Raw genomic sequence first — 17,264 nt, forward strand, 5'->3', positions numbered from 1 at the left:
GAAAAGCAGACTCAAAAGAAGATAGACAGACCAAGAGAATTTGAGAAGAAACTTGCAAGCGAGGCAAAAGCTAATATTTTTCATGTACATTTCAAAGCAGAAAGCCTGTGAGGGAGTCATTTGAGCTGCCAGATGATCAAGGGGCAAAAGTGCTCAGGAGGGGCAAGGAAATGAACAGAAAAACTGAATAAATGCTTTGCCTCTTTCTTTACTGAGGAGGATGAAGTGAACATACCCCTACCTGAAATATTCTTTAATAGTGATGATTCAGAGCAACTAAAATAAATCTTTGTGGTGATGAAGGCAAATTGACAAACTAAAGAGTGACAAATCACATGGACTTGATGGCATCCACCTCAGTCCTAAAAACTCAAACATGAAATTGCAAACCTTTTTGCTAGTAATCTGTAACCTATTTCAAACAGCTACAATACATGAAGACTAAATAGTGGCCAATGTGACCCTAGTCTTTAAATAGGGTTTCAGGGTGATCCAGGAATCTGTAGACTTGAGGCAGATGTTGATGGACAAAATGATGGAAGCTATTCTTAAAAAAAAAAACCACACTGGCCATAGACAAACATGGCTTAATTGAGAAGTCAACATGGTTTTAGCAAAGGTGAGTCTTGTCTTACCAATCTTTATAGATTTTTTTTTTTTGTGAATGTAGATAAAAATGGATAAAAGTGAGCCAATTGATATAGTATATTTGGATTTTCAGAAGACAATTGACAATCCCCCATGAGACTTTTCAGGAAATTAATAAATCATGAAATAGGAGAAAAGTCATTAGTATAGTACCACAGGGATAGGTTCGTAAATGATCTGGAAAAGGAAAGTCAGGTAATCAGATTTGCAGATGAGACAAAATTATTCAAAGTTATTAAACAGCTGCACATTGTGAGCATCTGCTGGAAGGACCTTGTGAGATTGGGAGACTGGGTGTCTGAATGGTAGAAGTAAGTGCAAAGTGATGCACATGGGGAAAAATAATCCCAACTGTGTAGGTACATTATGCTGGGTTCTGTATTGGGATCCAGGAAAGGGATCTTGGAGTCTTTGTGGAAAATGCATTGAAATCCGCAGCTCCAATGTGTGATGGCAGTCAAAAAAAAAAAAAAACAAATAGAATATTAGGAATGGAAAATCGTATTGCCTCTGCATCAATCCATGGTGCGACTGCACCTCTACAGTATTGTGTGCAGTTCCAGTTGCCCCATCTCACAAAAGACTGCAGAATTGGAAAAGGTGCACAAAAATGATAAAGGTAATGGAATGGCTCCCGGTGATGAGGCTGCACAGGCTAGGGCTCCTTAGCTCAAAGAGGACATAAGTTTATAAAATCATCAGTAGGATAGAACAGGTAAATAAAGGATTATTTACCCTTTCATATAATTCTAAAATGAGAGGACAGCCAGCAGATTTAAAACCAATCACTGAAAGGATTTTTTTTTTTTTTTTACTCTGTGCACAATTAAGTTGTGGAATCAGTTGCCAGACAACGTGGTCAGGATGACTAGCATAGCAGTGTGTAAGAGGTTTGGCCAGGTTCCTGGAGGAAAAGTCTATAAAATATTAGCCAGGTAAACTAAAGAAAGCTATTGCTATCCCAGGCAGCGAGTAAGAAGAAATAGATCTACTTTGTGGGATCTGCAGGGTATTTGTGGTCTGGACTGGCCACTGTTGGAGACAGGATGCTGGTTCTGGTGGACCTTGGTGCAACCCAGCATGGTGTTTCTATTTTTTAATGCTTCCTGTCCTGCTGTTGCCTCTTATTGCATGGGCTTCCTGATTAAAAAGAGAAGACTAGGGCAGAGACTAGAAGCACAGTACTTTCACAGTCCCCAGGGATGGTCACTGTCTTTTCGGAGTCCTGCTACTCCCGCGGCTGCCTTGCTGCTGCTGCTCCCCAGTTGAGATGAAAGGGGTGCAAGGTAGGAAGAACTAAGAAGGGGGAGGGTAGGGGCTGGGAGTTGGAGAGAACCAAGAAGAGTGACAGTGGGCTGGTAGATGAGGAGAGAGAACAGTAGGGACGTGGGGGATAAGCCACCAAGAGAGAGCTGCAGTGTCTGGAAAGGGGGAGAGTGAGATGGCAAGGGAGGACTGGCAGTCTGCAAAGAAAAGATGGAGTCAGTGGAGGAGGAGGCAGGTAAGTAGAAGGGTGTGAGATGGGTAGAGGTAAAATATTGGTAGGGGAGAGATGAATGAAGAGATGACCAGCATTAAAGCAAATAGAAAAAGGAGAGCCAAGAAATGAAGTTAGAATGAAAGCAGAGAAGAGCTTGGGTGTTGGGGGGACCTTTAAATAACCAAGGTAGAGAATTATTAGGAAGGGAAGGTGAATAAAACAGAGAATGTCATAATGCCTCTGTATCTCTCCATGGTGAGACCGCACCTTGAATACTGTGTACAATTCTGGTCGCCGCATCTCAAATAAAATATAAATGCGATGGAGAAGGTACAGAGAAGGGCAACCAAAATGATAAGGGGAATGGAACAGCTCCCCTATGAAGAAAGACTAAAGAGGTTAGGAGTTTTCAGCTTGGAGAAGAGACGACTGAGGGGGGATATGATAGAGGTGTTTAAAATCATGAGAGGTCTAGAATGGGTAGATGTGAATTGGTTATTTACGCTTTCGGATAATAGAAGGACTAGGGGGCACTCCATGAAGTTAGCATGGGGCACATTTAAAACTAATCGGAGAAAGTTCTTTTTCACTCAACGCACAATAAAGCTCTGGAATTTGTTGCCATAGGATGTGGTTAGTGTAGCTGGGTTTAAAAAAGGATTGGATATGTTCTTGGAGAAGTCCATTACCTGCTATTAATTAAGTTGACTTAGAAAATAGCCACTGCTATTACTAGCTTCAGTAGCATGGGATCGACTTGGTGTTTGGGAACTTGCCAAGTTCTTATGGCCAGGATTGGCCATTTTTGGAGACAGGATGCTGGGCTTGATGGACCCTTGGTCTGACCCAGTATGGCATGTTCTTATGTTCTTAGAAGCATTTTATATTCTATTTCTGGTAATGGAAAATGACTTCCTAAAGTAATACATTTTATATTCTAAATACAGTGCTTACGTAGAGTTAAAAAAAAAAAAATAAATTATGAATTGGCACACAGCACTGCTGTCCTTGTTTTTTTGTTTTGTTTTCTTTTGCATGTAGCATGCATGCTTAAAATTACACCATATTCTATTTTTCACATTTTTGGTTTTGATGTGAGGAGAAACGAGATAGGTAGGGCAGTGTCCACTTATAATATTCCTCTTCCCCCATCTCCATGAAGTGAACAATGTTAACTTGGGATGTCTGGCACAGCTGCAACTCTCTCGTTCCTTCCCCAAGCCTCAAACTGGCACCATTTTGCCAGGAAGAGATGACAGCACCACAGAAAATGTGCCCCCCACAGCTAACACTGATCCACCAGCTTGCTGTGCCAAAGTCGCATTCGGTTTGAATTCAGCGATATCAGTCTGGTGTATGTGTGCTGCTGCTTTAGCAGTTAAGTGTCAGTTTAAAAAATGGGCCCAACTGTTACACTGAAATGTAAATATATTTGACTTTTGAAGTTTTTGCCCTGCTGGGGGTTCGCAAGTCAACCTGGACTCTTAGAACAGAGTACAGTACTCATGAAAGGTTGAGATTCACTGCCCTGTATGACCTAGTCGCATGATGTGTGAAATGTTAGATGTCTAAGTGTTACGAAGTTCTGTAGCATGTTGACAATTTAAAAAATGTCTTCCCCTTGCAAATATCCTCTGTGTGTTCAATCAGCTTTCCATTAAATAAGATGCCCAGATGAAAGGAGACCAGCTATGTGCTTGCACACTGACATGCTCTCTCCTTAATATTGAGACCAGCAGGCTAAAAATCGAAATGGCACTCAAGGTGGTTTATACAGCATTATTGGGATTCAGGTGAATAAGTCCCTTTCCCTAAGGAGCTGATAAACCTGAGTGGGTACCTCAAGCAATGGGAGATATAGTGGCTTGGCCAAAATCACAAGGAGTTCCAGTGGGGGAAATGGGATTTGAACCCTGACTTCCTTGGTTATCTGCCTGCTGCTGTAATAACCAGGCCTACGTTGTAGAGCCCTCCGCTCTTCTCTCTCGCGTACCATCGTCTGACGCATTAAAGCAGAGAAGCTGGGAGTTCATCCGAAGCTAATACCCTCATCTGTTTCTTGGATCTATTTCTTCCTCTACCTGTCTAATTTATGTTCAACGCGATTTTTTTTCTGTCTGCATATGTTTTAATATGGCAATTTTCAAATGCATTAGCCTAACTGAAAAATTCACCTCAACTGTGGGTAAAAGTACGTGCAGGCTTCGTAGCACACGTTTCTTTTAGCTGCATTAGAGAAGCATTGCTATGAGAAACTGTGTGCCTGGATTTTAAAAAGTACATGTGCCGTTTCCCTCCTGCCACCCGCACAAGCAGGTGTAAAACGTGTATGCTTTTAACGCACATACTTTGCTGATCTTCTAAGAGAAGCAAATCAGGTAACGTCTTTTCTTTTATGCAAACTTTCAAAGTCCACGTTAAAACTCACCCACATAGTTTTGTGGTTACACGGGCTGAGGTGAACATTTGACCACTGTATGTGCACCTTTTAATTGCAGATCTAAGACGAGAGTGAGCTTTTTCATCGTATTAACATTCTTTTTGGGGGAGTGGGGGGTGCGGACAGACATTTTTGTAAAAGAAACGCGTACACATTTTTGTGCTGCACAGCAGAGCGAGCAGTGGTAGAACTTGGCAGTTTGACAGAGTAATGTGCTGCAGCTGTAAAGGTCGGCCAACACTGGGCCTTTACGAGGTCATCAGCCACCCGTCCTTTCTTACGTGTGTCAACAGAAAACTCTGCCAACCCAGGATGTGTTTTTCTATTATTCATCTCTACCAAAGCAGCAACACAAACTACTAATCCTGGAAGGAACAGGATAAACTGAAGTGATTTTTGAATAGTGTGGTATCTTAAGTTTTTTGGGTTGGTTTTTTTTTTTGCTGTTCTTAACGTGTTAAGAATGTTTTGGGGGTTTCCTTTTAAAACATTTCCATCTTTCCATTAGCACAGAACTTTGAGGGCAGTCTTCAAAATGGATTGAGCCAATAAGTGCACAAATTCTTCAGACTGGGCCAAGCATCTAGAGGTATTGAAGTACCTGTGCACTTTTGCCCCTGTTAATTGTTCAGTTAGAGGTTTGAGAGAGAAACTGTACACAATTCAAGATTTTTAAATTGTGTGCAGTTTTCTTCCCCCAACCCACATGCCCTGGTCAGAACACGTACTTGAAAAGTGGCTAAAGTATAGGACTAGGGGGGCATGCCATGAAGTTAGCATGTAGCATATTTAAAACTAATCGGAGAAAGTTCTTTTTCACTCAACGCACAATTAAACTCTGGAATTTGTTGCCAGAGGATGTGGTTAGTGCAGTTAGTGTAGCTGGTTTTAAAAAAGGAGTGGATAAGTTCTTGGAGAAGTCCATTACCTGCTATTAATTGTTGACTTAGAAAATAGCCACTGTTATTACTGGCATCAGTAGCGTGGGATAGACTTAGTTTTTGGGTACTTGCCAGATTCTTATGGCCTGGATTGACGATTGTTGGAAACAGAATGCTGGGCTTGATGGACCCTTGGTCTGACCCAGTATGGCATGGTCTTATATTGTGAAACTACACTGCTTTAACTGCCCAACTCTGGTTAAGTGCACCAATACCTTTCCAGAATTGCCCTCTGGGATCCTCCATCATGCTAGACACTACTCTTTGCACAAGTGACAGAACCCCCCCCCCCCCTCCCCAGCACACACCCATCTGCCTGTATCCTAGGGTGACTTCGGCCGTGAATAAAAGGGTAGAGTCCTTTGGTAGTGTTGAAGAGACTCTGGAACCGTCACAAGCCCAAACATAAGAAGTGCTATGCCGGGTTAGGCCAAGGTTCATCAATCCCAGTATTCTATCTCTAACCGTGGTCCCTCCACGTTACAAGTGCCTGTCAGGTCCTCAATAGTTGACCTATTTCTTGTATCTCATTCCCAGGAATAATCGCGGGCTTTCCCAAATATGTCTGGCTAATAACGGTTTATGGACTTTTCCTTCCCATGATGTTAGTTGCCTTGACCACATCTTCTGGCAACGGAATCCATAGCTTGATGATGTACAGAGTGAAAAAGTACTTCCAACAATTTGTTTCAATTCTGCTGGCTGCTAGTTTCATGGAGGGAGGAGGAATCCATGGGGCCTCTGTAGATGGGCAGGCAAAGATTGGATTTTCGATCAAGTTCTCTGGACCCAGAGGAAGGTTAGTGCTGGTTGCCTGCCGTCAGGAGCGGTCACGACACAGAAGGCAGTCTCCCACCTTTCATATCCTCCCCCAGGGTGACGTGATGTGTTTTTTGTATGAGGTCTTTCCCACTGGACCTAAGTGCAATTCTGGAGGATTTATGGGAGATGATTTCTTATACTGAGGGCACTTTGGTCAAATCATTTGCTCAATTGGGTGCTTTTTTTCAAGAAACTGTAAAGTTGAGATCATGAAGGAAGATTGACTGAATGTGCTCGAGGGTCAGTTCACTGAGATTCGTTCTCGAGACAACCCTTCAAGCAAAAAATATGGCTCAGATCAAGGATAGTTTGATTATCCATAACAAGCTGGAGGCGCTGGAGAGCGGCTTGAGGGTGAAGAATATATGAATGTTGAATTTTCCTAAGATGAAGTTTGTCTCCTAGAGAGTTGTTGAAGATCACATCTGAGACTATGATTTCTATTTCTAAGATCTATTAAATACCGGCTAGGAAGGTGCTGATTCTCTTAATTATCATGAAAAATTTAGAGATGACAACATATCTAGAATCTACAAAGGAGGATGAGCCTACCCAGGCAGCCTTCTTTGTGTCATTTAGTTGAAAATGGGGGGGAAGACAGATATGTCGGACTACCCGAAGAATGCAGGGTGCTTTTCTCTAGGTTTAAAAAGGTTACATTGAGGGTGTTGACAGATATTGCTGTCTTAACCCAGGTTAGCTGTGTGAGCGAGTCTTGATGCTGGGTGCTACTTTTTTTTTTCCCCTTAATTCCCTTGAAAGTGTGTAATATGCCATTGGGGAAATAAACATATTTCCTTTAAATCTTTACATTTAGAGACCTTTTTGATAGATAAAATAGTAGTTTCTTAATTTTTCATAATTTTTTGCTTTGTCCTGGTTGTAAGAGGTGAAATATGAGACATCTATGTGGGTTCATGAAAGATTGAGATTAGGCTAAACCATATTAATTTCAGATTTTGATGTTTGCCTTTTTTTAAATCTTTTATCCTCTCTCTCTAATGTGAACTTGTTACAGACCAATGAGAATTTTCTCTCTTCCATTTTTCGAATCTTTATAAAATTTAGATCTGTAATTCCTTATACTGTTTTTTTGAAAATATGATAAAATTAAGAAAATTGCCCTCTGAATTCTCAAACTTGTGCATTTAAATTTTTTTGTGCTCTACAATTAATCCTTCCTTTTTGGCAGCAGCCATCCATGTAGTCCCGTGACTCACCTCCATGTCTACTACCTTCAGTGGGGCCCTCATTCTCAATGAGATCAGCTACCTCAACCACTATTGAGTGGTACAGGTCACAGAGGACATGAAACAGAGTTCTGGTGATTATATCTCCCAGTTCTCTCAGAAGGATCCCCTTTCTGAGCCTTCTCTCAAGTGGCACTGGCGATGGATGCCTCCATCAAAGGATGGGGGACTCACACAGGATACTTCTTAACCCAGGGAACTTGGTCCCTCAAAGAAAATCAGTTTCAGATTAGATTCTTTAGAGTTAAGAGCAATAAGGTATGAATGCTGATAGAGCATATATCTTCTTCAAGGAAGATGCATTCTGATTCAGAGAGACACCAAGTCGCTATGTTTTTTTTTTTTTTGTTTTGGTTTTTTTTACAACAAACAGGAAGACAAATAGTCTTAGTCTCTCTGCTGGGAAGTGCTAAATTTAGGATTGGGCAGTCAAGAACTGAGCTGTCCTACAAGCCACCTACCTGCCTGGGATCTCCTACATGCTAGCAGATCCCCCTCAGCAGAGTGTTTCGTCCACACAAGTGGTCACTACAGCATTCAGTGGCAGACAAACTATTTAAACCTTGGGGTTTGCCAAAACAAGAAACTAAATCAATTTTGCTCAGTTCTACCCAGCAATCACAGAGTAGCTCAGGATGCTTCACTGCTGTATTGGGGAGCAAGCCTCATGAATGCTTTTCCACTGATACTTTGCCAGAACCATGCAGAAACTTCTCCAAGATCATGCTCATCTAATCCTCCAACTCCAGTGTGGCCCAGACAGATATGGTTTGCATATCTAGTTCAACTTTCCAGCAGTGTTTTCATACATTTAGGGAAGGACCCTACTCTCCTTCAGAACGAAGGAATGCTTTATCATCCCAACCTCCCAGCCCTCAATCTAATGTCTTGGATGTTGAGTGCTCCGCAATCCTGAGTCTCTTTCTTTCCACAAAGATAGTAGACATAGTAGTCTTGTCCAGGAAGCCATCAGCTAGAAAGAATTATGCTTTCAAATGGAATAGTAATCCAAATGGTATTAACAGAATGTTTTTGTCATATTCTCTTGTGAACATAAGTATTTGCTGAAGTACTTACTCCACCTTTCTAATTAAGGTTTCGCACATCCTCAGTGCACAGGAATCTCTGCGCCATAGTAGCATAGCATGCTCTAGTGCAGCAGTTCTCAACTCAGTCCTCAGGACACACCTAGCCAGTCTGGTTTTCAGGATATCCACAGTTGATATGCATGAAATAGATTTGGTTGCACTGCCTCAAATGTATGCAGATTTATCTTATGTATATTCATTTTGTGCATATCATGAAAATCAGACTGGCTAAGTGTACCCTGAGGACTGGGTTGAGAACCTTTGCTTGTGGATAAGCCAGTCTTATCCATTAATATCTAAATTCATGAAAGTACTATGGCATATCAAACTTCCAATGCAGAAACCTCCAGTTCCCATGGGACTTAAATATTGTCCTTTCTCAACTCTTGAAGTCTCATTTTGAACCATTAGAGTCAACTTCACTTATGTTCTTGACATGGAAAGTACTATTCCTGGTAGCAGTTACATCAGCTAGGGGAGTCTGCAAACTCCGAGATCTAGTCTACTATCCACCTTACATGCAGTTCTTCTGAAACAGGGTTCTCCTCTGTACTCACCCGAAGTTTTTGCCAAAGGCCATCTCAGTTTTTCATGTTAATCCATAGTCTTATTTACCTTCTTTCCAAGATCTCATGTCCATGATGGGGAGAGAACCTTTCATACCATGGACTGCAAAAGAGCCTTAAAATATTCTAAGAAGAAAACTCTGCCAAATCGTAAATCTTCAGTTGCTTGTGACATACGACCTTAACAGATTAGGTGAACCAGGTGCAAAGCATACATTGTCTAACTGGATAGCAAATTCATTCAACACTGCTACACCTTGATGGGTATGCAGATCAGATTCAATGAGAGCTATGGCCTTTTCCATTGCTTATCTGTGAGAAGTACCTCTCAAAGACATCTGCAAAACTGCAACTTAGTCATCAGTTCACACCTTTTACATCCCATTACTGCCTCCACAACTTCTCCAAAGGCTGACAGTAAATTCGGAAAAGCAGTTTTGCATAACCTGTTTTCAAAGTAATCTACTCTGCACAATGGAATCTAGGTTGCTTATTCAGTAAATGCTCTGCTGCAGCCCTCAGTGTGGGATTTCTCACATGTAATGACTATTTCAGCCTGCTTATCTATAGAAAAGCAAGTTTGCTTATTGTAAATGGTATTTTTCCATAAATAGGATGAATTAGCCATGGAATACTCACCCACTTCCCTGGAGAGTCAACTACATAGCTAGATTTATTTTTTATATAGACTGAGGAGGCTTACAAGGCAATGCCTATTCGGGAACTCCTGCACGTGCTCAGTAAACCTCAGAGCTCTACTAGCCTGGAGATACGAGTCTGGTGCTGCCAGATGATGTCACTCGGACGTAATGGCTAATTCATCCTGCTGTCTATGGAAACACTGTCAATAGCAAGTGAACTTGTTTTCTCCAAATAAAAACAAGATTACATCTTGAAAGGGGGAGGGTGGGGAATCTTAGGTCGACTTGGTTTTGATTTTACCTTTCGGTAAAATGAGATGAGAGATGGCAACTCTTACAAGTCATGAGTTGATCAAAGGTTGGTACTGAATTATGTGTGAAAAACTTGTTTTGGTTTTGTTTTATTTTTTTAGATGGGGAAGGTTTTGGGTTAAAAAGAAACACTGCATTTTAACATTACTTTTTCCATTTATACTGAAATGCCTTGCAAAAGTGTTAGGTGCTGAAACCTTTCCAAGGAGCAAACCACTCCTCTTCTGTACTGCCCTGAGCTATACAAGATTTTATATGAAAAAAAATTAGCAGACCTGCGACTGTCCTATTTGAATGCATAACCCTGTATGTCTGCTAAGGGTGCAGTTATTATGCATCTATTAAAAAGTAATGCCCTGCTTTGTTCCACAGTCATGAAAATAGTTTTCCTCCAGTTAGTGGATTCTTTCCATCTGCTGTCTTCCTCCTGCCACTATGCCTAATTTTTGCCTTTCTCTTGCCTTCTCATTTCCTCTTCTTGCCTTTCTTCTCTGTAGGCACTGATGTTCTTTACATCGGCCCAGTACGAGGTGAGTTCCTCTACATTAGGACTTTTGTTGGCCTCTGGACTGCAATTTCCACTGCCTGCTTGTCTAACTTTCTTATTCTTGTTATACTGACCTGTGCCTTTCAAAATTCCTGACAGCTGACTTAGAGTGGATAATGCCTACAGGCGAGCCCGTTCAATAAAATGTTCCTGCTTGCCAGTTTGTGTGGAAAATTCTTCCAAAGGTTACTGTTGTGAATTTGTTTTATTCTGGATTGTGTTTCTCTAAAGTGTGGTTAAAGTTTGTATTTCTTGGCAAATAGGGTAGGTTGGTTACAGAGACTATATTTAATAGAAAGTTTCTTTTTATTTTGGGGACGTTTTACAGTAAAAACCATCCGTGCAGGTTCTAGCTCTGTGTACTCGCTAGGGACGTTCAACATGCAAAATTTGGTTCATTTCGTGGGTACCTCAATTCATTTCATTTAGTTTCAGAATGAAAAAATTAGTTTTATTTGTTCTATTTGGTTTTGTTTTATATTGAAGTCAATGGGGGAAGGTATAATTGGCTTCACTGTAAAAGAAAAATGGGTTGTGGCTAGGCTGGAGGCCAGATCTCAGTCACAGAGAAAGAGGCCAGGCCTCAATCGCCCAGCCCTAGGCCCGATCCGAGACAGTCTCTCTGTTGCCAAGGCTCGGGCCTACGCTGGGGCCCAGCCCAAGGCCATGTCCCAAGTGCCTAAGGCTGGGGGTCCTGTTGCTAGGGCCCGGACATTAGAGTAGGTCTTCAGAAGATGTCTTTTCTCAATCTAGTGACTACAAAGGATGTCCTCCGCTTGGAGGATGCGCCTCAGTGACATTGCTGTGACGCTTTTCTCCAGGGCGGACTGTGCCATTTTGTTGTACAGCTGTACAACAAAATGGTAGGATGCGTCCTGGAGAAAGGTGCCACAGTAACGTAACGGCAGTATGGCGTCCAGGAGGAGGAAGTCCTTTGTAGTTGCCAGAACAAGAAAAGAAGACATCAGGCCTGGCCTCTGACCTGGGCTTAGACCGTGCCTGAGCCTCAGCAACTAGGACCGGACCTCAGACCTAAAGCTCAATGACAGGACCTGGGCCTTACCATTAAGCAGTTTTGTTTTGTTTTGTTTTTGTGTGGTGGTGTGTGTCTTGTTTTTGTTTTTTTTAAAGCAAACACAAATATACACAAATTTTTGTAGTATGCTTGGCTGAGGCCTATTTTTAGTTTTTATCATCTGTATGAACCGAAAATGGCCTTATTTGTTGCGTGTTTTTTTTTTTTTTTGCATTTGTTCAAAACGAATGTACATCCCTACTACTTACTTTCTTCAGTCACTTGCATGGCAGATAGAATTGGCTGACCAATACAGACATCCTTCTTAAGGACATACGGTGCTACATGTGCCTTTTGTAATGTGTGTATATAAAGCCTTTAGAACTAGAGTGTAAACTTACTCAAGCTATTTTTTTTTCTCTCTCCCTGTTAGGAAGTATATATTCAAGCCCCGGACTTTACAGCAAAACCATGACCCCAACCTATGACTCTCGTGATGGAAGCCCTCTGTCACCAACTTCAGCTTGGTTTGGGGACAGCGCTTTATCAGAAGGGAATCCTGGTATACTTGCTGTCAGTCAAGCAATTACATCCCCAGAAATCCTAGCAAGAATGTACAAGCCACAAGTACTTCTTGATAAAGCCAAGATCAACCAAGGGTAGAATCTTTTAAACAATTGTTTTTTTCTTTTGTTTTTATTTTGGTTGCAGAAATGCTTGCTTGGCAGATATTTCACCTTTCATTGATATTTTGGCAGATGGTTGGATTCTTCAAGATCCCTCATGGAACAAGAAGTGAAAGAAAATGATGCGCTCCTGCTTCGATTCAAATACTACAGTTTTTTTGATTTGAATCCAAAGGTATTAGAAATTATTTAAGAATGTTAAATACTGTATTTGCTTTTTAAATATTTGATGCATTCAGATTTAATTTAGAGGTGACCTACAGCTAGAGTAAGATTCAAAGTGCATTTTCAAAACTGGTTGGTATCATCCAAAATCACTGGAGGTTTTGGGATTGATTACAGCCATTAGTTTGCAGCTGAAAATAATCCTAAATTTTGATGGATAAACTGCCATTTGACTGACCCAAGCCAGTGGCCAAATTTAGCCATTTAATGCAAGCAATAATCTGGCCAGGTCCTTTCTTTCTTGCCCTAGGCTACTCACATTAATACTGCTAAATGTAGTTACTCAGAGCGGAAATGTGGCGTACCAAATGTTGGGGCTGTCAATGTCAGAAGTTAGCTAGCCAACCCACTTTTGGAAATGACACCAAATATTTGTGTGACTAATAATAATGGACAGTTTAATGCAATAACAATTTTCTCCGTCGATAAGTAGGCATGAATTAGCCATGATGGGTGGATGTCATCTGGCAGTACCGAAGGGATCTCTCTTAGCTAATAGCTTTTGCTCTACTGAGCATATGCAGAAATTCCCAAGTAGGCATTGCTTCGTGAGCCCCCCTCAGTCTTTTTTTTTCTCTGAGCAACAGCACTAATGTGTACTCTCTAATCTTTCTGTGAGCTCTTCATATTTTTTTGTCTTAAAAGTTGGTTCCTTGCTTCAGCAGCCCCCAAATAGCAAAAAAAAAAAACCCCAAAAAACTTTTCTTTAGGATGTCCAAGAAAAAAGCCAATCACAGTGGCTTTTTTCTTGAAGGACTGTAGTTGTGGTAAGAAAATATCTATAACCAGTGGACAAGATCTGTGCTACCACTGCCTTGGACCTAGACCATGTCCAGGCCAATTAAAACTACGGCCAGGTGGTTCCACATTCCCTAACGTTGAGGGTCTGCAAAATGGAGGTAATGTATAGCTCTCCAATAAGCCACAGTCTGTTCTCATCCTGATGTGTAGCCTCGTCTACCTAGCCTGGTAATGGAGTCTTCAACAGGTTAGTAGATCACCTCAGCAAGGTGTTTTGACTACGCAAATGGTTTCTGTAACAATCAACATCTATGGGGGCTTCTAGCAATCAACCTATTTGTCAGAACAAAACAGAAAACTGGAAAAGTTTTACTCCATTTCTCCCAGTGAATTCAAATCCGCACAGGACATCTTTCTCCTAGACTGGAATGCAGATCTCGTATATGCTTTTCCACCAATTCCAGTGATGGCCAAAACAGTGAAAAAGTGCTCAGACTGGACCTATCTGATCCTCATAGCTCCAGCATGGGCCAGAAAAGTTTGGTTTATGTATCTGTACAGCTGTCCAGCAGTCTTTCAGTCTCTCTCTGATCAGATTCATCCTTACTCAAGAAGAGAGGTGACTCATCCAAACCTTCCTGCCCTCAACTTGATGGCTTGAATGTTGGGTACTCAAATGTCACCAAATTGGCCTTACCCAAGGAGGCTGAGGAAATGTCTACCAGAAAACAAACAGTAAGAGCTTATGGTTTTAAATGGAAAAAAGTTTTTATATAATGTCAACAAACAATGCCTTGAATCCATTTGCATGTGAACCCAAAGAGTTACTAAGCGGTTTGCTCTCGATTGCTGCTTCAGGACTTCAGTAAGAGTACATCTCTGTGCATCTTATGTTCAAATTGAGGATAAACCAATCTCCACTCATCTGTTAATTTCCAAGTTCATGAAAAGCTTTTGGCATTCTAAACCTCCAGTTGTGTGGCCAACTGTTACATGGGATAATGGATGAGGCTGCTATTTGAACCATTGGAGTCTGCCTCTTTTAAATTTCTTACATGGAAAGTAATATTCCTTGTAGCAGTCACGTCCACTAGAAGTTGACAAGGTTCAAGCCTTAATTCATTATCTGCCTTATATGCAACTTTCACACTAGGGTGGTGCTCCGCACCAACCCAAAGTTTCTACCAAAAAGCAATATCAGCTTTTTTTATTTTTTACTAATCAATTGTGTTGCCTACATTCTTTCTGAGGCTACATGCACATGAAGTTGAGAGAGCCCTTCATACCTTACACTATTTATTTTAGAGCCTTGGCTTACTACAAAAGGAGGACTCAAAACACATGATCAGGCTTTGCAACAGTTAATCTCTTACAATTATAACAGAGTGGGCATAGCAGTGGCCAAATGTACATTGTTCAGCTGGATGGTGGACTGCATTGTGTGTTGCTGTATGCTAGCAGGAGAGCAAACTAGACACCATCAGCACTCAAGTTAGAGCTATGGCTACTTTAATGGCTCATCTGCTAGCTGTGCTTCTCAGACATCTGTAATTCTGTAAGATGTTCCATTACTGTCCGAACAATCTGAGTGACAGTAAATTTGGACAAGTGGTTTTCCATAGCTTTTTCATCCAGTACTCTACTCTGCACAGTAGGTTGTGGGTTGTATAGTCAGTAAATGCTTTTCTGCAACCCTCAGCTTGGGACGCTGTACATGTCATGGCTTTCAGCCCTGTTTGTCAGTGGAAAAAGCAAGTTTGCTTACAGTAAAAGGTGTTCTCCTTAAACAGCTGCATGAATTAGCCATGTTGAATATCTGCTTGCCTCCTGGGGAGTTGACTGCCTAGCTGGAGTTAGCTCTAAAATTGACTGAGGGGAGTTCATGAGCAATGCCCACATAGAAATTATCTCACACATTCAGTAGAGCAAAAGCTCTACCAGCTAAAATAGAGGGTCTGTTTGTTGCTACAAGATTACATCACCTGTACGTCATGGCTATCTATGGAGAACACAGTTTACAGTAAGCAAACTTGCTTTTATATTTTTATAAAGTTTCTTTTTAAAAAAAAAAAAAAAAGTGTGCTGGTATTCAGCAAATATGAGGAGCCATAAAATTTATATCAAAGCAGGAGATAATTTTAGATGCATTTAAGCCACAATCTACATAGAGGCAGAGCTGCCAAATTACCCAGCTCCAGGAGGGAAATTTTGTCCAGTTCATATTTTTGAGTCTTGCATCTCATTGCATGGTGGTATTTATAGTCCCTGATCCTTCCCATTGAAATCAGTACTGCAAATACCAGAAAGAATCGGGTTGGGATTGTCTGAAACACAGAACTGGCCTAAAATCTCCCACTTGGCACTGAGTAACTTGGCAGCTTTGTAAAGCCCTGATGAAAGGGGGTGGGGGGGAAAAAAGAGAAGCTTGGGAGGGGGTGGGAGAGAAAATCTAGAAAAATAAGCAGTGAAGTAATTTCAAGGAACGTCTGTGTGAAGCTACTGAGGTGTATCTAGAAATTTGATTTCAAGATGTATTAAATCTGAGTAGTGGCTACAGGTTTCACAAGGACAAGCATTGAGAGAATGCACTAGGACTGTCCAATAAACTAGTATTTCAGCTAAGAAAATAGATTTCTATGGTTTGCCTGCATTTCTTTTTTAAAGGAGAGGTGTGCAAAATGCATAACGTTTGGCTATGCGTGCATAAATTGCCAGATGTTGCAGACCTTGGGTTAGCAGATTGTATAACCAAAACCAAAATTAAATTGGATGATGCACAGTGGAGTGAGGATGGGGTTGGGAGGAGGAATTGCGGCTTATTATATATTTTTTTGAAGGTTAGCACCAGTTATAGCACAGTTAATCCTGGGGGAATTCTGCACACAAAAACTTGAAATTCTGCATACTTTATAATGGTCAAAGTAACACAATTTACATGACCGTCTTTATGTAATTACATTTTAAATTAATACAGAAAAAAGTTATTATTTAGATGCAGAACTTTAAATATTTTGAGCAGAATTTCCCTAGAAATTCACTGTAAGTTTCCCTTCCACTCTCTCTCCCTACTCACCTGGCCACTTTGCCCTCTCAGGCCACCTCTAGGCTCAACCCCTTCCACACTATCACCAGTCCCAGAGTTTGACCCTGTTCTCAGTACTGCCCCTCACACAGGCTCCCTCTGTCCCTCTCTCTCTCACACACATGCTCCCTCTCTCTAGTACACATACAGACTCTCTCACGCACCCACACACACACACACATCCCCTCATACAGGGTCACTCTCTTGCATACACACCCAACACAAGCTCCCTTTCTCTCTCACACATACACCCTCAGACAGGCTACCTATGTCTCTCTCTCACGCACCCCTTCACACAGGCGCTCTCACGCTCACACAATCCTATCACACGGGCCCCCTGCTTGCTGTGTGTTCGCTCCCCCCTATGCTCTCTCCGGGGCCTTCATCTTCACCACGAGCGAGCACGCTCCGTTTGCGGAATGCCGGGGTATCCTCTGCCATTTTCTGTGCAGAATTTGGCAATTCTGTGCAGTAGAACATTTACTTCCTTTCTGACTTCGATCTCTATGCCACTGCAAACTCCTGGCAGAGCATGTTTGGGATCTGCTTCCTCTTAGTGGCTCTCTTGTAAGCCCAGAAGAAGATTGCCAGAGCCCCAGAAATCAGGATGAAAAATACACACATGGATAAAAATATATTAAACGTATGTGCTACACTTCCAGCTAGAAGCATTTGAGTCAGGCTGGCTTATTACTGCTGTATTTTGTGCTAGAATTTGGAGTTGCTTTTATAGTTTGAGGCTCTCAGTAGAAGAGGCATACAAACAAAATATTTAGCGTG

The 17,264-nt window shown here is 41.5% G+C and overlaps 1 protein-coding gene across 8 annotated transcripts in view; it reads left to right on the top strand.

Annotated features, from left to right (window-relative positions):
* The window catches only part of FERMT2 (fermitin family member 2), a 242,672-nt gene that overhangs the window by 179,121 nt on the left and 46,287 nt on the right, over positions 1-17,264 (top strand). For 5 of the 8 annotated variants that reach the window (XM_029598311.1, XM_029598304.1, XM_029598302.1 and 2 more), the window contains exons 5-7: positions 10,686-10,718; positions 12,184-12,409; positions 12,509-12,611. In XM_029598311.1, the coding sequence (XP_029454171.1) occupies positions 10,686-10,718; positions 12,184-12,409; positions 12,509-12,611 (362 nt within the window). The remainder of the gene's footprint in view (positions 1-10,685; positions 10,719-12,183; positions 12,410-12,508; positions 12,612-17,264) is intronic. The other 3 variants (XM_029598305.1, XM_029598308.1, XM_029598307.1) reach the window with 1 other exon arrangement.

This window comes from Rhinatrema bivittatum, chromosome 4 (genome assembly GCF_901001135.1).
Source record: "Rhinatrema bivittatum chromosome 4, aRhiBiv1.1, whole genome shotgun sequence".
NCBI lineage: Eukaryota > Metazoa > Chordata > Amphibia > Gymnophiona > Rhinatrematidae > Rhinatrema > Rhinatrema bivittatum.